Below are 18,863 nucleotides of genomic sequence, written 5' to 3' on the forward strand. Positions count from 1 at the left end.
GTATGTTTTTCCCTTTGTATCTAACTGATTATCTAATTGGGCTAGCCTTTTAGGCCTTTCCAATTGATCTTTAGTATGTGGCTTGGAGTGGAACTAAAATGAAACAAATAAGACTCCAGCTCCAATGGACCTTGGGCTTTTTTGTCAACTCTTGACAAGTCTAAAGTTACCATTAATTATATTTAATATCACTATATAAATATAATTGCACTTTAGGCCTTATTAATAAATTATATCCCAAAACTTTATTATACATGCAACCCCTTCATACCATATTCGTAGTAATACAAAGTCATGAATATAAACTGCCACTTTGAAATTACTACATCTTTATCCTTGAGTACCTGGTTTAATCCTTTAAGTTATTCTTTATATATTTATGAAATCGATTACATATATATATATTAGTAACTCCTTACTAAAGTGGTTAGGCCTAGCACTCTGAATAACCAAACCTATTAAACTTATCTCAAGGGAATATTTTATATTTCTATTAAGAGATTATGAATTCCATCTTGAGAATATATGTTCCATCAACACTAAATGTGGCTGCCCAACATACTGAAGTTTTGTAGGCTGCTTTGATATATCAGGAGTAAGATCTAAAATCACAATCAAAACCTCAGTATGTTGGACAGCCACATTTAGTGTTGATGGAACATATATTCTCAAGATGGAATTCATAATTTCTTAACAGAGATATAAAATATTCCCTTGAGATAAAATATTGACAGTTGTTAGGAGAATAATAGATTTCACAGCGGTCTAGTTTAATATGTCTTAACTCTTAAAACATATCAACATATCAACTAGACATCTTCTACTTCCATGATCAAGACAAATCATTTTAGTTGATATATTATAGTCTTTGCAGATGAAATGCCTAATTTCATCACCGACTACGAACTATAATTTTGAATTTACAAAGAACTTATGATCTATATCTTCTGTGACTAAATCACATAAATCACATACTATGCATCTCATGGACTATATGTTTATGTCCAATATTCATGTTACCATTATTTTAGATAATAATAAAACAACTTTATTAATCACAACATTAAGTCATACATAACATCATACAATAGGATTTAAGGGCACTAATCCTAACAAAGATATGGAAGGAATCTAATTGTGGGTATTAGAGATGAGTAGGATGCATGGCGAGAACAACCAGAAGAAATTGCCATTGTAATAATAAATTATTACAAGGATCTCTTTTCCTCATCTAGGCGGGTTGATTCCACAAATGTGTTGGCATGTGTGCCCAGTGCTATTACTGATGAGATGAATGCTTCACTTTGTTGTGACTTTGTTGAAAGTAAAGTATATGCTGCACTAAATCAGATGGCACCTCTCAAAGCACCTGGTCCAGATGGGATGCCACCACTTTTTTACCAACATTTTTGGGGTACAATTGACCATGATGTGACATCTTCCATTTTGTCTTAGCTGAATTCAGGTACCCTACCATCACCTCTAAATCATACATTTATTACTCTTATCCTTAAGACAAATTCTCCAGAGTATGTACACCAGTTTCGCCCTATTAGCCTGTGTAATGTGTTATACAAAATTTTTTCCAAAGTACTTGCCAATAGATTGAAAAAATTACTTCCCACTATTATTATAGAGCACCAATCTGCTTTTATAAAGGATAGATTGATTTATGATAATATTCTTGTAGCTTTCGAGACCTTACATTGTATGAAAAAACAAAATTCTGGTTCACATGCTTTTATGGCACTTAAATTGGATATGAGCAACGCATATGACCGTGTTGAATGGTTTTTTCTTGAGAAGCTTACGAGGAAGATGGACTTTAATGAAAGGTGGACCAACCTTATTATGCTATGTGTGAAGTCAGTCACTTACTCTGTTTTAGTGAATGGTGAACCTTGTGGCATGATCCATCCCACCAGAGGAATAAGAAAGGGTGACCATTTATCCCTTCTTTTTTTTTCCTTCTTTGCACTGAAGGGCTAAATAGGCTGATCAAATAGGCTGATTTGAATGAGGATGTTCATGGATTCTCCCTTTATAGTAGGAGTCCAAAGCTAACAAATTTTTTTTTTTTTCCAGTTGATAGCCTTCTTTTTTGCAGGGCAACTTTGGAGGAGTGTGGCAAAGTCTTGGAGATTTTGGATATGAATGAGGGAGCTTCGGGCCAAAAAGTGAATAGGAGTAAGACAACTCTATTTTTTAGTAAATCCACTATTGCTGATGTTAGATCACAAATTAAAGAAGTATTGGGTGTACCAGAGATAATGCATTATGAAAGATATATGGGATGTCCATCACTTGTTGGTAGGGGTAAGAAAACAAGTTTTAATTATATAAAGGAAAGGGTGTGACGAAAACTTCAAGGATGGGAGGGGAATCTACTCTCTCAAGCAGGTAGAGAAGTTTGATTAAATTTGTTATTTAGGCTATTCCTACCTACACTATGGGTTGTTTCAAAATCTCTTTAGGATTATGCCATGAGATTGAGGTGTTAATCAAGAAATTTTGGTGGAACCAAAGGGGTGACCTTAGGGAAATTCATTAACTAAAGTGGGATGAGATGACCAAGTCTAAAATGGTTGGTGGGATGGGCTTTACAGACCTTGCTCTTTTCAATAATTCACTTCTAGCAAAGTAAGCTTGGCGACTATTGCATAGTACAACTTCTCTTTTCTACAAAGTCTTTAAAGCCAAATTTACCCCTAATACCTCTATTATGGAAGCAGCTAATTCTAGGATGGGTTCATGTGCATGGAAAAGCATCTTTAAAGGTAGTGATGTTCTACAACATGGTGCTCGTTGGTGGGTAAGCAATGGTGAAAAAATAAAATTTTGGCAACATCATTGGCTGCCAAGGAAGCATCCTCCACACCCATGGAACCCTTTGAAAATTCAACTTTGGATTTACTTATTGACCCAACTACAAGATAATGGATTGATGAATTGGTTGATGGATTATTTGCACTTGATGAAGATGAAATCATCAAGAAAATCCCACTAGCATGAGTTGCTGTTGCGGATAGTATGATTTGACCCTACTCACTTGATGGAAAGTACAATTGTAAGTCTAGTTACAAGTTTCTAAAGGAGGAATTAGATTTGCTCTCTTCACAGCAACCTTCATGCCATAATAAGCATCTTTGGAGAGGGATATGGTCCCTGCATGTGCTACAAAAAATGAAGAACTTACTATGGTGAACTTTTCAAAATGCCATGCTAACAAAGGAGAACTTTGTGTGACGTACCATCATTGAAGACCTACGGTGCGACTGCTGCCTTGGTACCTCAAAAAATCCACTTCATGCGTTATGGTCATGTAAGGAACTTGATAGCATTTGGGCTGACTCGGAGCTATGGGGTTTTCGAAGCTCAATCCAATTTCAGAATTTCAAGGAAGCTCTTTCATGGATTATTGGCCAAGGATATTATCCTGACCTATTTGTTGCCACAGTTTGGGTTATTTGGTCTCAACGGAACAACGTCCGACTCTATAAACCAGCATGCGCACTCCATTAGGTACCCCAAATTGCTAGAGACATTGGTAGAGTTTTGGGCCAGTTAGATTACCCCAATAGCTTAGTTTTGTTCATCAGTTTGCCACAACTGTCGATGGAAAGCACCACTACCGGAGCTTGTGAAGATAAACTACGACAAAGTAATTTTTCCTAACTTCAATAAGGTTAGGATCGGGGTGGTTATTAGAGATAACCAGGGATCGATTTTAGCTTTATGTTAAAAAAAACTACCAAGGGCCTACTGTGGACACAAGGGGGGAGTCGCCACCTAGTTTTTGCGATGGTCTAGGAACCACATTATATATCGTCATTTCGAGGAATGACCTTTTGATCTTACTAGCAGAGTATGAGATCGGAATTTAGGTACGCTCTTGGGAAGGTGTTAGGCACCTAAGATCGCTTAATACTAAGTTGGCCTCCCATCATTGTGTCTTATGTCTTAACCCTATTAAAATCAATCTCAACACTTATATCCTAAACTCATACATACACTAGCATGCATCTAACATATAACATGGAATCTTTCATCCTAAAGCATACACATATCCATCCTAAAGCAAAAGAAAGCCAAACACACAAAAGAAACCCTAACATTCATCTAACATGTGAAAACCCTATCATACATCTAAAATAAGGCAGCAACTTAAACATGGCAGCAAGCAAATCATATCATGAATAAAAAGCAAGACATCAACCTCACACACATATATCAAGGAAGGATTAAAACAATCAACATGCATGTTCATGCGAATGCATGACTTACCTTACTTATCTTACAGCAACACAACACCTATGGCATCATGAATAGACATGTGGATGCATGTTTATGGCATCAAAGCGAGAAACAAACATAAAACCCTAAGCTAAGCATGTTAAAGATAAGCAAGCATACAAGACAGAAGAGTAAATACGTATACACATGTGAGAAGGATTCAAACAGAGGCAAAACATGTGAAATAAGCAAAACAAACAAACAAGAAATCTAGATTAGGGTTTCTGGGCAAACACCTGTGTACGCAACCTGAAGCCTGCGTACGCATGCTCATGGCATGCGTGCATGGGACTAACTCAAAACCTTAACCCAGAAACACGAAGCAGAAAACAGATTATAAAACAAAAAACCTAATTCTAACAACTTAGCATGCTTAGAATATAAACAGAACTATATACTAACTTAGGCAAACATGCATAAACATAAACCAAACCAAAAACAAGATTAAAACAAGAAAAGAAAGACAAAAAAATAAAAAGAAAGTTAGAAAGAATACCTTAAAGCAAAAAGCAACTAAGCTTATTTTTTACTGTTCCCTTCAGTCAAATCTATCACAATTTAATAAAATAGTGATTAACAAGGTTAAACTAAAAGGATTGGCACCAGACAAGGTCCCAATCGAATAAAAATGACTCGAGGGTGTTTTGTGAAAAACTCCTTTTTGATTCATTATTTTCTAGTGAATATTATATAGTGGAAAAAAAAAAGTGGTTTGGAATGGCTCCCAGACGATGTGAGATTCATTCAAAATCTTAGTCATTATTGGAGAAAACTTGCCTTTCTTATACTTTTGAAACCCTAGCTACGTACACGGGAATGTGCCTGCATACACATGCTTTGGTCCATGTATGCTGGTTGCAGCCCACATACGTAGGCTAAGAGCCACTTTGGCCATTTTATTTTCAAAATAGATTTTTGCTCATTTAAAGGGTTATATCTTCCATTTTTACACTCCTCAAGTCAATTTAATATTTGATTGGGCTCTAAACTGGCCTTGAGCCTTAGAGCTTGAGCATCATTGGGGAATGTGGGCTCGAGTCGTAAGGATTACAAAATGCGGTGTCTACATCTACAATGGAGAAGAGATTGAAGCATTGGCAGGGGCTTTTGCTCTTTCTTTTGCTTTGGACATTGGCTTCTCAAGAGCTGTGCTTGAAGGAGATTCATGGACAATGTATAGAGCTTTGATGGGTGATGATTTCTCATTGGCTTCATTTGGTTTATTGATTGAAGATGCAAAGTTTGAGGCACAAAAATTTGAACAATTACTTTACTCTCATACTAAGAGAGATGGTAACTTTGTTGCTCATAGTCTAATTAGATATGTCATTGGCATCTCAGATTTTTTGGTGTGGATAGAGAATGCTCCACCACAGTTTCATGCTGTTTTTCAAGTTGATTTAGAAGGTTTACGTTAATAAAAGTTCAAACTTTTCATTCTAAAAAAAAATCAATACACATATATAGAAAAATGGTATAAAATTTACATATTTTGCTTAAAAATAACCCATATCAATCTATGTATAATTATGTAAATTACTAAATTTACAAAATTTTATATTAACATTCAACACATTAAAATAGTATAAATAACACAATAAAATAATATATCTAACACAATAATACATTAAAATACTTTTTTTAACACTATATTAAAATATTATTTTTTGTTTTGAGTTTTGAGCTACAATAAGCTGCTAGCTGTTTTAAGGGGATTGTTGCTGAATTGACTTTTTAGGCAATTTAGCAACCTTACTACGAATGCTCTAATTATATAAATTTACACTGATACTATTTATTTTGTATTTTTTTTACATATCTTGAAAATAAAGAAATAGAGTGAATGACGGTTATTGTGTATAAAGAAAGAAAGATAATTCAAAAAAATAATAATTTAATAAAATATAGTGTAAAATAGATAATCTGACGTGTGTTATCTTGAAAATTGAGTATGTAAAATAGAAAAAGTAAGTATTTATTTTTTGGGGTTAAAATAGACCATTTTTTATTTCGCACGAAATGATATTATTATTGTGAAAAAAAAAAAATCAAAATTGATTTTAAGCAAGCAATTTATGAATGTAGACGACTTTGCTGGTAACCTTAATTTTACTACATAGATTAGTAAGAACTGAAACGAGTTGGAGCTAGACTCATGTGTTAATGTCCGTCGACTCTCAAATTTTGTCTCAGCCACCCTTCTCCTCTCTATAGGTTTTGTCGCCCCCATTTTCAAATCAAATCTACAGCTACAACCAATTCTTCATCTACTTTGCTTTCTTCAAATATACCCAATTCTGCTCTGCTCCCCAAAAATGTTTAATCTCTCAAAACAAAAGTCGTCTCTAGCATAACAGAAGAAATGATGGGTCTATCTGGGCCGCACGATCAGACCCATCTCTCATCCTCGCCTTCCAATCATTTCCACCACCACCACCACAGGTCACAACTTTTCCTTATTTGAATTTATATTCCTTTTGTGTTTACTATGTTAGTTGGAACTTGGAACTTAGAATTTTCAATGGGAATTGTTCTAATTGTTTTATAGATTTAAGAAAACTCGGCCCCAGGAGCTGAAATCTCTAGCTCATGTAGGTGAAACTCGAGAATGTTGGATTTGCATTTATGTGATGCTTGTAAATTGTAGTGATACCCAATTATGGTGCTCTTAACTTAAATCCAATGAGTATTACAATATATTGTTTGGTTATTATTCCATTTTGGGGTTTCCTAAATGAATTGTTAACAAACATTAGACATTATTTTAAATAATTTTCCTAACTTATCATTTTCTTTATTTGAGCAGTCAATACCCTTTTCTTTTTATTTGGTTTATTTGAGTTCGAATCATGGAGTTTAATGTTGTGAACTGGTAACTTTCTATTGCAAGTCACCTTTAAAAAGTTGAGATTCTTAAGGTGGACAAAAAATTTGAGATGGAGGGAGTGTATGATTTTTTTTTTTGATAATTCAATAGTTGAGGAGAGGGATTTGAACCCTTTATGTTGGAAACACTAGGAGGTGCTAGTTGAGCTCGAAGGTTTTCGGCGGGAGTGTGTAAATTTTGAGTATCTATTATTGCTGAAGTTTTTGGGCATATGTTGCTCTTGTTGATTGTGAGACGCTACGTACTGACACGCATGTTAAGATTTGAAGTGGTTTTATTTTGTGCTGAGTGTGGAAGGAACCTCTTGCATCTTTATGGACACTGAAAGACTTGGATCAATTGAAATCATTAATGCTTCGCACCTTGTTTGAGTGGCCTTGGGTTTGGAGTATTACTCATTGAGCAACCATATTTGAGTTTCATTCTTCTCTTAGATTTGATGGTTGATTGATAATCATTTGATGGTTGATTTTTGTAATTGCTTGAGAGCCTTTGTGCTTATCATCGTGAACTTGAAGTATTTCTCTGTTTTAATAAACATTCATTGCTTATAAAAAAAAAACTTCGGGAACTTTCACTTTGGCTAGCTTTTTTGTAAACTAATCTAACTCGTAGAGTATTTTTTTGAGACAAAGTTTGGCTACAAACTTGGTTGTAGCTAATGACTATCACTCCACTTAATGTCTTTTTATTAAATATGAATTTCAATAAATCCATTATTAGATTACATTTTTTCTTACATCCTCTATGCTCGCAAAATTTTCAGAAAATCAAAGATCAATAGCTATATTATCAATCAAATGTTTAAGTTTTAAGCCCTTCTAGTCTAAAATTATGCATAACAAATAAGCTTATAGATCATATAGTAAATAATATCCAATTAACACGAAATTTGACATGATTGATAAGAACATAAATAACATTCAATACAAATGTTAGATTTTCAAAATACGTAGCCATGTTAATGTTTTTAGTGAGAGTTGTAGCCATTGACTATAACCAAATTTGTAACCAAATTTTTTAATTTTACTTTCTTGGAATTCCCAAATATTTAATTGATTTTCTTCTTCATAAGGTAATAATTTATTAAGAAAAACAAATGGGTTCAACCCAAGTACAAGGAAAGTATACACAAGGCTTGAACCTGTAAAGATGTAAAGAGCTAGCAAGGACTAATGTTTACAGAAGATAGAATTTAAAATAATCAAGAAAAGAAGCGGAAGAAGGAAATTTCAACCAATTCTCTTGTAGTTTAGAATTTTTAATTATTTTGCTTGTATAGGTTTTTATGTTCTATGTTTGGTCTTTGGTGGTGGATGTGGTTTGGAGGGGTGGGCGTGTTGGATTACAGTGCATGAGTGATTTTATTTTGTATCAATAATGCAGTTATCTCAATGACATATGGCAGTGCTTTTGGAATGCTTGATTTGACAGATAATAAGCTTTAGCAGACTAGTTTTGTTGAAGTTTCATGACTTTATGTTCATACGATGCATCTCTGATACAGTGGCATTTCCATTTTTTCAGTGGTAGAAATGTTTTCCATTTGATAGCGCTGAGGGAGATCTCTCCTAGAACAAAGCATGTGCCTAAAAGGCGGTGGGGAGAGGCTTCTAAACCTGGGCCCAAAACTGAAGCAACCAGAGATGCAAGACGTGGTCTTCTTTCATGGTACACAACCAATTTCACTCTTTATCTCTCTATTATGATTTATTATTGTGAAACGGAAGCACGCAATTTGTGAATGAGCATTGCGCCATTTATCCTATCCCTAGGAGCCATCTTTGTTTCTGAAGCTCTTTTTTATTATTTTTAAGGGTTGAGGCAGAGACATTGCGCCATTTATCCGCTAAGTACTGCCCATTGGTGCCTCCTCCAAGGTCAACTATTGCAGCAGCATTCAGTCCTGATGGAAGAACACTTGCTTCTACACAGTAAGCTGTCACTAGTTGTTTCCTGATTCCATTTCAGGCCTCTCTTTGTTATTGAACTTCCCTCTGTTTCGGTTCCTGCAGTGGTGACCATACTGTAAAGATAATTGATTGTCAAACTGGACGTTGCTTGAAGGTCTTAAGTGGTCATAGGAGGACTCCTTGGGTGGTAAGGCAGTCAACTTGCTTCATACAAAAGTATGCTTTATTTATATATATGTTACTGGATCTCTTCTCATCCTGAAAATCGTTTCTTTAAATAAATTATATATATATATATATGTGCATTATTGTCGAGGTCTAATTACGAGGAGGCCTTAAGTTTGAGGTCATGGATATAAGCTACCCAATTTTAATTTACGGTGGGGAGCTGTTAGGGGTGGGTTTCTGTGTGCTTATATGTACCTGATGAAGGTTCTGGCAAAGACAGTTCAATTATTGCTTAGGATTGATTATATGTGTATTTGAAAATTAGAACTTTCCTTAATTAATATTAGGTAGTGAAGTAAGATGGAGACCTAAGTAACATATGATAGATTATAAGAGTGTCATTGCACATGTTCACTAGTTGGAAGGTAAAAGACACTCCTCATGAATGGTCAAATTGACAGGCTTTCACCTTTTCTTCTAAAAACCATGCTAACATTGTTGAATTTAATATTTCAATCTAAAAAATGCGAATGTATTTGATGTCCACTCCTTTCTTTCAGGGTATTGTTGGGCTTAAGAGCTGAGTAAATGTGAGTTGTTACAAGTAGATAACCTGGTGCAGCACAAAATTTTCAAGAAAATTGCAGGAAACAAAAAGAACTGCAATAGAAATAGGTAAATAGAATCAACACCTAGGTTGCTTGGAATTAGAACCTAGGGTTGCTACTAGCTTGGAATTAGTACCAAGAGGGAAAATCTAGGAATTTTCACTTAGGGTTGCCTAGAATTAGAATCAAGACATTGAAAAACGTCCAACAAAACTTGTATTAAACAGGTATAAATTCCAATAATGTTTTTCTCTAGGGCCCTTAGATAGGACTCCTAAATAACATCAAATAAGGAAGGAATTTAATTGCGTATTTCCTTTCTCTTTTACCACCTGTATTTATGTTGCTAATACGCTTGAAACACTTGAGAAAGATTTTTGTGAGTCAGGATGGGAGATGAATCAAAGATTCAAAATTTCATTTGGTGAATTGGGGTGGTGTGTTCTCCATTGCACTAGAATGGATTAAGGTTTCTTATATTGAGAACTTTTAACCAAACTCTATTAGGAAAATGGTTATGGCAATTAAAAAATGAGTGGGATTAACCGTATAGGTGTGCTAGTAGAGTTAAGTATAGAGCGGGTGGACATCTGTTGTGGTTAGAACTTAGAAGGCCATTTAAGGTGATTTTGTTGAAGTTTAGAGGAGGTTGGATTTATTTTTTTGGACATGTTAAGTTTGTATTGGTGATGGCCTGAGGCTGTGTTTGGCATGATTATAGTTTGGTGAGTCTTCTTTAGTTCCCTGCTTTGTTTCTTTTTGCTGCGAACAAGGATGATTTAGTTGATTCATATCTAGGTGGCTCAGCCATTGAAATCCTTCAATTTGCCAATGCCTTTCAGATTGAGAATTCGAATTTGTGGCTATTATTTTGAAATTTTGGATTATCAATTTTCCTACAGGAGGAGAAGATAAAATGAAAATCTATTGGAAGTTTGGTTTGGAAAGTTGGGTGTTTGTTTGTTTTAAGATGCCTTGAGAGGGTCTGATCGTGTGAAGTATCCTTGGAAGAGTATATTGGGGTTGGTAAGGTGCCTCAAAAGTTTGAGGTGCTTCAGATTCGTTCGGAGGAATATATTGATGATAAATTGGTGTTGGTTGTGCAGTAGTAAAGTCAGTTTATCACGTTTTACTCCATTGTTTAATGGCAGGAGAGATGTGGTGGTTGTGTTTTCCCCAATGTTGTTAATACCGTACCAGTGTACCATTTCCAGATTTTATATATATAAAAAGCTAACATTTCTTTTTAAAAAAAAACAAAATTCATCAAAAGATAATGATGTAATAAAGAGCAATGTAAGAAGTAATTTAGTAAAGTTATGAATATTTTAATAGTTTGTGAGAACAAAAGGAAAATAGCATGTCAGTACTTATTCATAAAAAGGTTCGAGTACGTAGTTTCAGGTGAATATGTGCTGTGTGCTAGTTCATGACAGCCAGGTAGTGTTAGAAAAAACAACAAAAGGTGCTGATCTGTTGATCTTCTCTTTTCTTTCTGGCATAGAACAAGAACGTCACAGAAGCTTGGTTCTCTTCTGTACACTCAGAAAGTTCCAAAGCACAAATCAAAGGTGGCAATCGTCTTGTGCTTTGACCATGTTTCACTGAAAAAAGCTTTGCTTCTTCCTTGGATCTGCTAGACAAGCAAGGAAATTCAAAGAAGCAAAGTCTGGAGAATTCTTTGTGCCATTATTATGAAATTGAAAAACAAGGAAGGGGTGGAAAGGAAAGAGACTAATAGTAGTGACGAAGAACTGAAAAAGATGAGTAAATTTGGTGATGAGTTTTTTTTAACCTTGTTATCTTATACCGGTCTGAAACCAATATACTGGCTGAAATTGCTGAAATCCACTGAAATGGCCGAAACAAACTGAGGCAATTCAGTAATTGGACTGGTATTCTTTGAGGGGGTTATTTGTACTGGTTTGGTAACTGGTACAATAAATTTTGGTTGTACTGACTAGTACAGTACAATTTAAACTACATTGGTTTCCCTGTTTGGGTCTCATGGGTAATGATGAATAACTTGATTCAGCTTCTTGCATATTGGCAAGGGAAAATAGGTGTCACAAGAGTGCTAACATTTGGAATGCTATTCCATTGTGGGTAATATGGATGATTTTGAGATAAAAATAGCAGGAATTTTCCAATAACCTTTTTCTCAAATAGCTCTTCTTTACCTTGTGAGAGCAAGGTGGAGGTTGAGATCATGGGGTTGTGTAACTTACCATAAAAAGAAGGAAAATATCGGAATTTTGATGGCGTAGAACATCCTTGACACATTAAGTAGTTATTTTTAGATCATGGTATGAATGGATGATTGCTTTAGATAGTGTCTCTTCCATGACTTTTATTTATTTATTTATTTACTTAGATCTTATGAAGTTTAGATTGTAATAATTTAGGAGTAGCTTTAATACAATAATAAAAACTCCCTATGTATTTTGAATTATCTCCTTTATCTGATAAAATTACTACTTATAAAAAATGAAGTGAGACTTAAAATATTGGCTCTATCATTTTGATGCTTTATTGTACATCATGATCATTGATTTCAACAGAAATATGAGAAGTATGGACATCTCCACAATCAGATTCTTTTTACTCCATTAAAAGTGTCACAACTTTTAGCATGAACTTTATATCTTGTTTGGACATGTCATGGGACCAGCTCCATTAAGTGATAGGTTCAGACTCCAGCCTTGGCAATATGACATGATGGGCCCGGAAAGCAATGATCAAAGCAAAATCAGTAACTTGCAGTTGGAAAAATATCACAAAAAATTATTAAAAATATCTCAATTGATTGCTCAGTTTTAGTTGCTGGTGTAGATTTTGCTAGGCAATTGTAACGAGTGAAGATAGTTTTTTCAGTAACTCATGAGGATGTATTATAGACTTATAGTGTATTTTCCAATAGTTCAAACCACTTGTAATATGTTCTGTTAAATTGTCTAATTTTTTGTGTGCCTATACATCTTTGATTGGTTAGTTGTTTTGACAATTACTATGTTTTCAGCCTGAAACTCCTGGGGATAGGAGTGACTACTTGAATAACAAAGTAGGATTTCAGGAAGAAAGAGGGTTGTGAATCATTTTGTGAGGCTGCATATTTTCAAGATATGTCAATTCTTTTTGTTACTTGTTTTATTTGTCACTCTTTTTGGTCATTTATATCTGCTGAGTAAAAGTTCAAATTTTTTGTTTCCAATGGTTTCTTTGCTTTTACCTGGATACTTTCTATTTGACATGGGTATTAACCCTAAAAATCTATATCTTGTCAGCAGCCACTTCTTTTTCTATTGTTTTGCTTGGATTTTCTGTCTCCATATATCACAATACTGTAGGATTTCAGTTGTTGGTTTGGCTTATGTTTGCATTTCTGTCCCCCTCCTCCTCCCTCTCCTTCTTTCTGTTCATTTTTCCTCAATAATAATGCATTCTAACTTGTCAACCAGATGTGATTTTGAATCTTTCGCTTTGTCATGTGTACGATAAACAATCTTTAAAGTTCAGTCTTTGTATCAAAGTACTAATGGAGCTTTTACAGGTTAGGTTCCATCCTTTGCATCCAGAAATAATTGCGAGTGGGAGCTTGGATTATGAAGTTCGATTATGGGATGCAAACACATCAGAGTGTATAGGATCACGCGATTTTTGTAAATTTTACTGACTCTCTCCTTCAGATACCTTCTGCAATAGTGGCTGCAGTTTTCAGTTAATAATATTCTTTAAGCTTATATTACTAATCGTGGATCTTATTGCTACTTTTCTCGTAACAGATCGCCCTATTGCATCCATTGCTTTCCATGCTAAAGGGGATATCCTTGCTGTTGCATCAGGACACAAGGTATTGATTTTTGTCTTACAACTTTTCTGTAGTTCTATCATGAAAGGTTTTTCTTTTGATCCCAACTTTTTTTATATTTAAGTTTGTAAGCCATGATTTGGTAGATCTATTATTGCTGACTAATCAAATCCTGTTCAGCTATACATATGGCAGTACAACAAGAGAGGAGAAGCTTCACACCCAAACTTTATATTAAAGACAAGGCGTTCACTTCGAGCAGTGCATTTTCACCCTCATGCTGCTCCATTTTTATTAACTGCTGAGGTCAATTATCCAAAAAAATTCAATTGATTATTCTATTTTTCTATAATATATATTACATTGTTGGACTGATATGCAGGTCAATGATCTTGACTCTTCAGATTCCTCGATGACACGTGCAACATCTTTGGGTTACTTGCGATATCCTCCTCCAGCTGTTTTTGTGGCAAATGCTCCTTCCAGTGAACGTGTTAGTTTGACTGCTGAACTACCTCTTGTATCCTTACCTTTCTTGTTTGTGCCTTCATTTGCCATAGATGGTTCGACTAGCATGCAAGTCGAGCCTTCTCCTTCAATGCAGTTTCAAGTGGATGCAAATGAAGTGCAGCAACATTATAATAGTATGGTTTCTCCTACGGAGGCATTTCGTACTATTCCTACTGACTCACACAGTGGAATAGAAGATGCTGCTGATAATCATTTACCTAGTGGAACAGGAAATGCTGTTTACGACCCCACAGTGGATGCAATGGAAACTGATGAAATACAGCCTGTTGGGAGAAGCCAGCAGGGAAGCTCTACTAACTTAGATACTATTGGTGGTGTCAATAATGCGATTCGTGGAGTACCTGTGTATATTCCAAACCGCCTGGATCTTGCTGAGATTGGACACCATCAATTCTTACCTGAGAGAGATCCAAGTAGTTGGGAGCTACCGTTTTTGCAAGGATGGTTAATGGGTCAAAGCCAAGCTGATGTTCCTTCAGTGCTGCCTCTTAATGGTGATGGCAGTAGTCCTGAGCCATCAGCTCAATATATAAACTCTTCCATCTTAGCATCTCATCTGTCTACTCATAACATGACAATGCCAGGCGGCATCAGCCTGTCTGGCATTTCTGGAAGATCTAGCTTGCAAAATCGCTTTTCAAACTCCCACCTTTCTGTATCTGATTCTGTGGAGGGTGCTGCTCAGGTTAATGCCCCAAGTGATTGGGTTGATACTCAACCCATTATCAGTAGAATCCAGTCAGAAATCACCACCTCACTGGCTGCTGTTGCAACTGCGGAGCTCCCTTGCACTGTGAAGCTAAGAGTATGGCCACATGATGTTGAAAATCCTTTTGCCCTACTTAATGCTGAAAGATGTTGCTTAACCATACCCCATGCTGTCCTCTGTAGGTAAGCAGGAAATTTAAATATTGAGATCCAACTTTTATGGTGATATAGTATTGTAATGGGTATTAGTGTCATGGCATGGGTGAGGTCATGGGTTCAAGACCCATTGAATGTGTGTGTAACTTACCAAACCAAAAAAAAAAAAGGGTAGCACTGGGATGGCTTTCAATTTTCAAATGTTTATTGCATTTTCTTTTAGCATAATCTTTTTTCTTTAGGTTACAAAGGCCACCATTTGTCTGGACCTGCAATATTCTTTATTAGGAGTGATGTCATTTTTACTTTTTTATCAGACATGAAGCTCAGCTTGTTGAATTTTAAACAGGGTATTGCATTTAACATTTTTTTGGGCCGCAATTGTATTTGCAGTGAAATGGGTGCCCATTTTTCTCCTTGTGGGAGATTTTTAGCTGCCTGTGTTGCATGCATGCTTCCTCATATGGAGGCTGATCCAGGATATCAGACTCTAATCCATCAAGATCCTGGAGCTGGAACATCCCCAACACGACATCCAGTTTCAGCTCACCAAGTCATATATGAGCTTCGAATTTATTCTCTTGAGAAGGCAACGTAAAGCTTCGTTCCCATCATCAACTCTTGTCGTGCATTCAACAGTTTCCTTCTATTATTGTTTTTCCTGTTAAATTTTTATATTGGTATGTCACTCTATAATTTACCTTTTTTATTTTACCTTTGCAGCTTTGGTTTGGTGCTTGTATCAAGAGCCATTAGAGCTGCTCATTGTTTGACTTCTATCCAGGTCAGTTGTACTATTGGCTGAAAATTTGTGTCAAGTTCTCATATTTCAATCTTATAAAACCACAGTTCTTCATTGATCCATAAAACAACTGGGTTGCGAACGTTGAGGCCCACGGTCTCAAAGGATAGTCTTGCCGTTTTTGGGACCAATCCAACCATTTAGGCAATTGTGATTGGTCCATTATTCAAAAAATGTATTAATTTTTACTTAAGAACTTTACTTTTTATTAGAAAGTGTATGCATTATAGGAAAAAAGGAAACTTTGAGACCTCAATGATGTGCTAGTGATTTCACCAGTACTCCAGTTCAAATTTTATGCATGGGTTGTTCACATATAGGACACTAGTTTAAGTTTTTGCACCATGTACATTGACATTTTTATGTTAACCTTGCTTCAAAAGGAACTGCAGGATGCAAGATGTCTCTGCAGTTTAATAATCCACCAGTTTGGATGGTAATTCAAACTGTTTAATGTAGTTTGGCCGGAACTAAATCAAGACTGGTCAATGAGAATGGCCAACAATCTAAAGCAGTCCAACTTTCCAGTTCTGGGTTAAGACATTGCTCATTACAACTGTGACCTATATATTATAATATGGAAGTCTTTGGCCCTCTTGTTTCTGGAATGGCGTAAAGTTTGTAGTAAGGTCAAAATGTTTTTGTTACTCATTCTGAATGTTAGTGGACATAAGTCTTTTGTATACTGCTTTTCCCCGTGCTTCTTTATCTTAATTTTGAACGCTAGTAATTAGTATGAGTAATGCAATTTCCCATATGAAGTGATTGTTTCATAGAATATTACAAGCCTACTTAATGAATTTTATAAATGGATTTAATTGAGGATGCTCAAAATTTCTGTAGGATTTTGCATATTGTGTAAAAACAACCCCACCTTTGAAATTTGACAGTTTATATACTGTAATTTGGGTATAATTACAGTATATACTTTGTGAATGTTCATTTGGTTTATTTAATTGATTGAAGTGTTGATACCTAGTGTTCTGTTTGCATTGTTGCCTAAATCCTAAGAGGTAAATTTGTTTGGTACAACCAAAAGACTTCATATTATTGTGAGCTGAACATGTGCATTTATTGTATTTGCAGTTCTCACCTACATCTGAGCACATATTACTTGCCTACGGTCGACGTCACGGTTCTCTTCTTAAAAGCATTGTCATTGATGGGGAAACAACATTACCTATTTACACTATTCTGGAGGTAACAACATTTTCTTTTCATGGTTTTTGTTAAAAACTTAAAATAGTTTCCTATCATGAATTTTCTTTTCAATTGCTTCTTTACTATGCTGGTAATTTCTCTGTTAGATTCAGTTCTCTACATTTTGTTTTTGTCATTCAGGTTTACAGAGTTTCAGATATGGAACTTGTGGGAGTGCTTCCAAGTGCAGAGGATGAGGTCAATGTTGCTTGCTTTCATCCATTTGCTGGAGGAGGTCTTGTTTATGGAACAAAGGTGCGCTTGTGTACTTTCAGAGAAATCTTGGTTATTATGAGTGTATATATTTATTTAAATTGCACTTTTACTTTTGAATACAGGAAGGGAAGCTTAGGGTTTTACAGTGTGATGGTGCTCGTGGTGTGAATTGCACTGGATCAAATTACATTCCTGAGGAAAACATGACTCTTGTAGGATAGTGAACCAGGTTGTGGCCTATTCTTCATTTTTTGTTTATGATTTTTAATTTGAATTTGAAAAGCCTTGCTCTTATAACATTTTTATGCATATTCCCCCCCCCCCCCTCCCTTTTTTTTTGGTTCTTATTTCTCTTTTATTCCTCCTTTCATTTGGTCACAAACTGTTTCTAACTTAATTGTAAATACTATTGTAGCTTAAAGAATTTTAATATGCTAAGAAAGCGGTGGGTTATCTTCTACTTGTCATGTGGCTGGAATCGGTGTTCTTACTAGTGTGTGTATATATATATGATATTTACAATAATGGGAAGGGGGATTTGAACCCCGGTTCTCTTCATAAAGGAGAGCAGGAATGCCACTAAACTAGGCTCTTGGCCGGTGATCTTACTAATATGAAATGGAGTTGATTCAATCAACATACATTTAAGAATCATAGACCAAAAGGTATGAGAAATATAAATTAATCTTATTTGTATCTTTTGACATATAACTAAAAAAATTTGTTTGTGTAATACAACACCTTAAGAATAGTGGTTATATAGTAAATCATTGGCACGTGTCAACTTTTTTCCAAGATCAAGCAATTAATTTTGATGAATTATATCTTTTTTAGCAATAAAATAAAAAATGTGTGTAGATGTGCTTTGTGCTTCTTCCAAAACGGCCAAAAAAGTGTACCCAAAGAGCGCTTCATGAATTGAGCTTTTTTTTCTTGCCAAGCAAAGTGCTCAGACCTTGGGGTTTTGAACTTTGAGCTATAAGCCTACCTAAGTAGGGTTGTTCACAGGTCGGGTTTGTACCCAACCCAGAACTGACCCAACCACTTCGGGTCTCCAAAATCTTGACTCGCCGCCAACAAGTAAGATGAGTCGGTTCGGGCATGTCGAACTTCAGTCAGTGTTGGTTAGTGGCCTGTTGGACCTGGGGAAGAATAATATGGCTGAAATGTGCCGAAAATGGCTCAAATTTGCCAGATTTGACCGACATATGGTTGGATCTAGTGAGATTTGAAGAGAACTAGCTGGATCTCGAAGAGTTCTTGAAGGATGTCAACGAGATCTTGTTGGATCTCGACATATCTGGCAACAAATGACCATAAACTTCTCTTACCTGCAGAAATCAACATGTTTTCGATGTATTGGTCGGTCAGGTTGGTTGGAATCAAATTTTGAAGAGAAGACTTGTCCATCAACCCGCTAGTCTCGATTGCTAGAGGCTGAGATTCGTCGCTGACCGTCACTTGTGCTGGGTCGATTGGTTTTCTAGTACGAATCAGATGGTTTGTATTGGGTGGATCGGGTTTTGGGTTCTGGTGGACAGTCCCATACCTAAGCGTGCTTTTAACAACCTTG

General features: G+C 35.6%; 1 protein-coding gene across 1 annotated transcript; it reads left to right on the plus strand.

Moving 5' to 3' along the window:
• The first annotated feature begins 6,411 nt into the window (after positions 1-6,411).
• LOC142619996 (uncharacterized) lies at positions 6,412-17,750 on the plus strand. Its single transcript, XM_075793428.1, has 13 exons — positions 6,412-6,735; positions 8,708-8,851; positions 8,998-9,114; positions 9,196-9,280; positions 13,420-13,528; positions 13,652-13,719; positions 13,858-13,983; positions 14,060-15,099; positions 15,466-15,666; positions 15,796-15,856; positions 16,961-17,074; positions 17,216-17,329; positions 17,413-17,750. The coding sequence occupies exons 1-13, from the start codon at positions 6,656-6,658 to the stop codon at positions 17,509-17,511; spliced, it is 2,358 nt and encodes a 785-aa protein (XP_075649543.1). The 5' UTR covers positions 6,412-6,655; the 3' UTR covers positions 17,512-17,750.
• The last annotated feature ends 1,113 nt before the right edge of the window (positions 17,751-18,863 follow it).

Source organism: Castanea sativa, chromosome 12 (assembly GCF_040712315.1).
Source record: "Castanea sativa cultivar Marrone di Chiusa Pesio chromosome 12, ASM4071231v1".
NCBI classification, from domain to species: domain Eukaryota; kingdom Viridiplantae; phylum Streptophyta; class Magnoliopsida; order Fagales; family Fagaceae; genus Castanea; species Castanea sativa.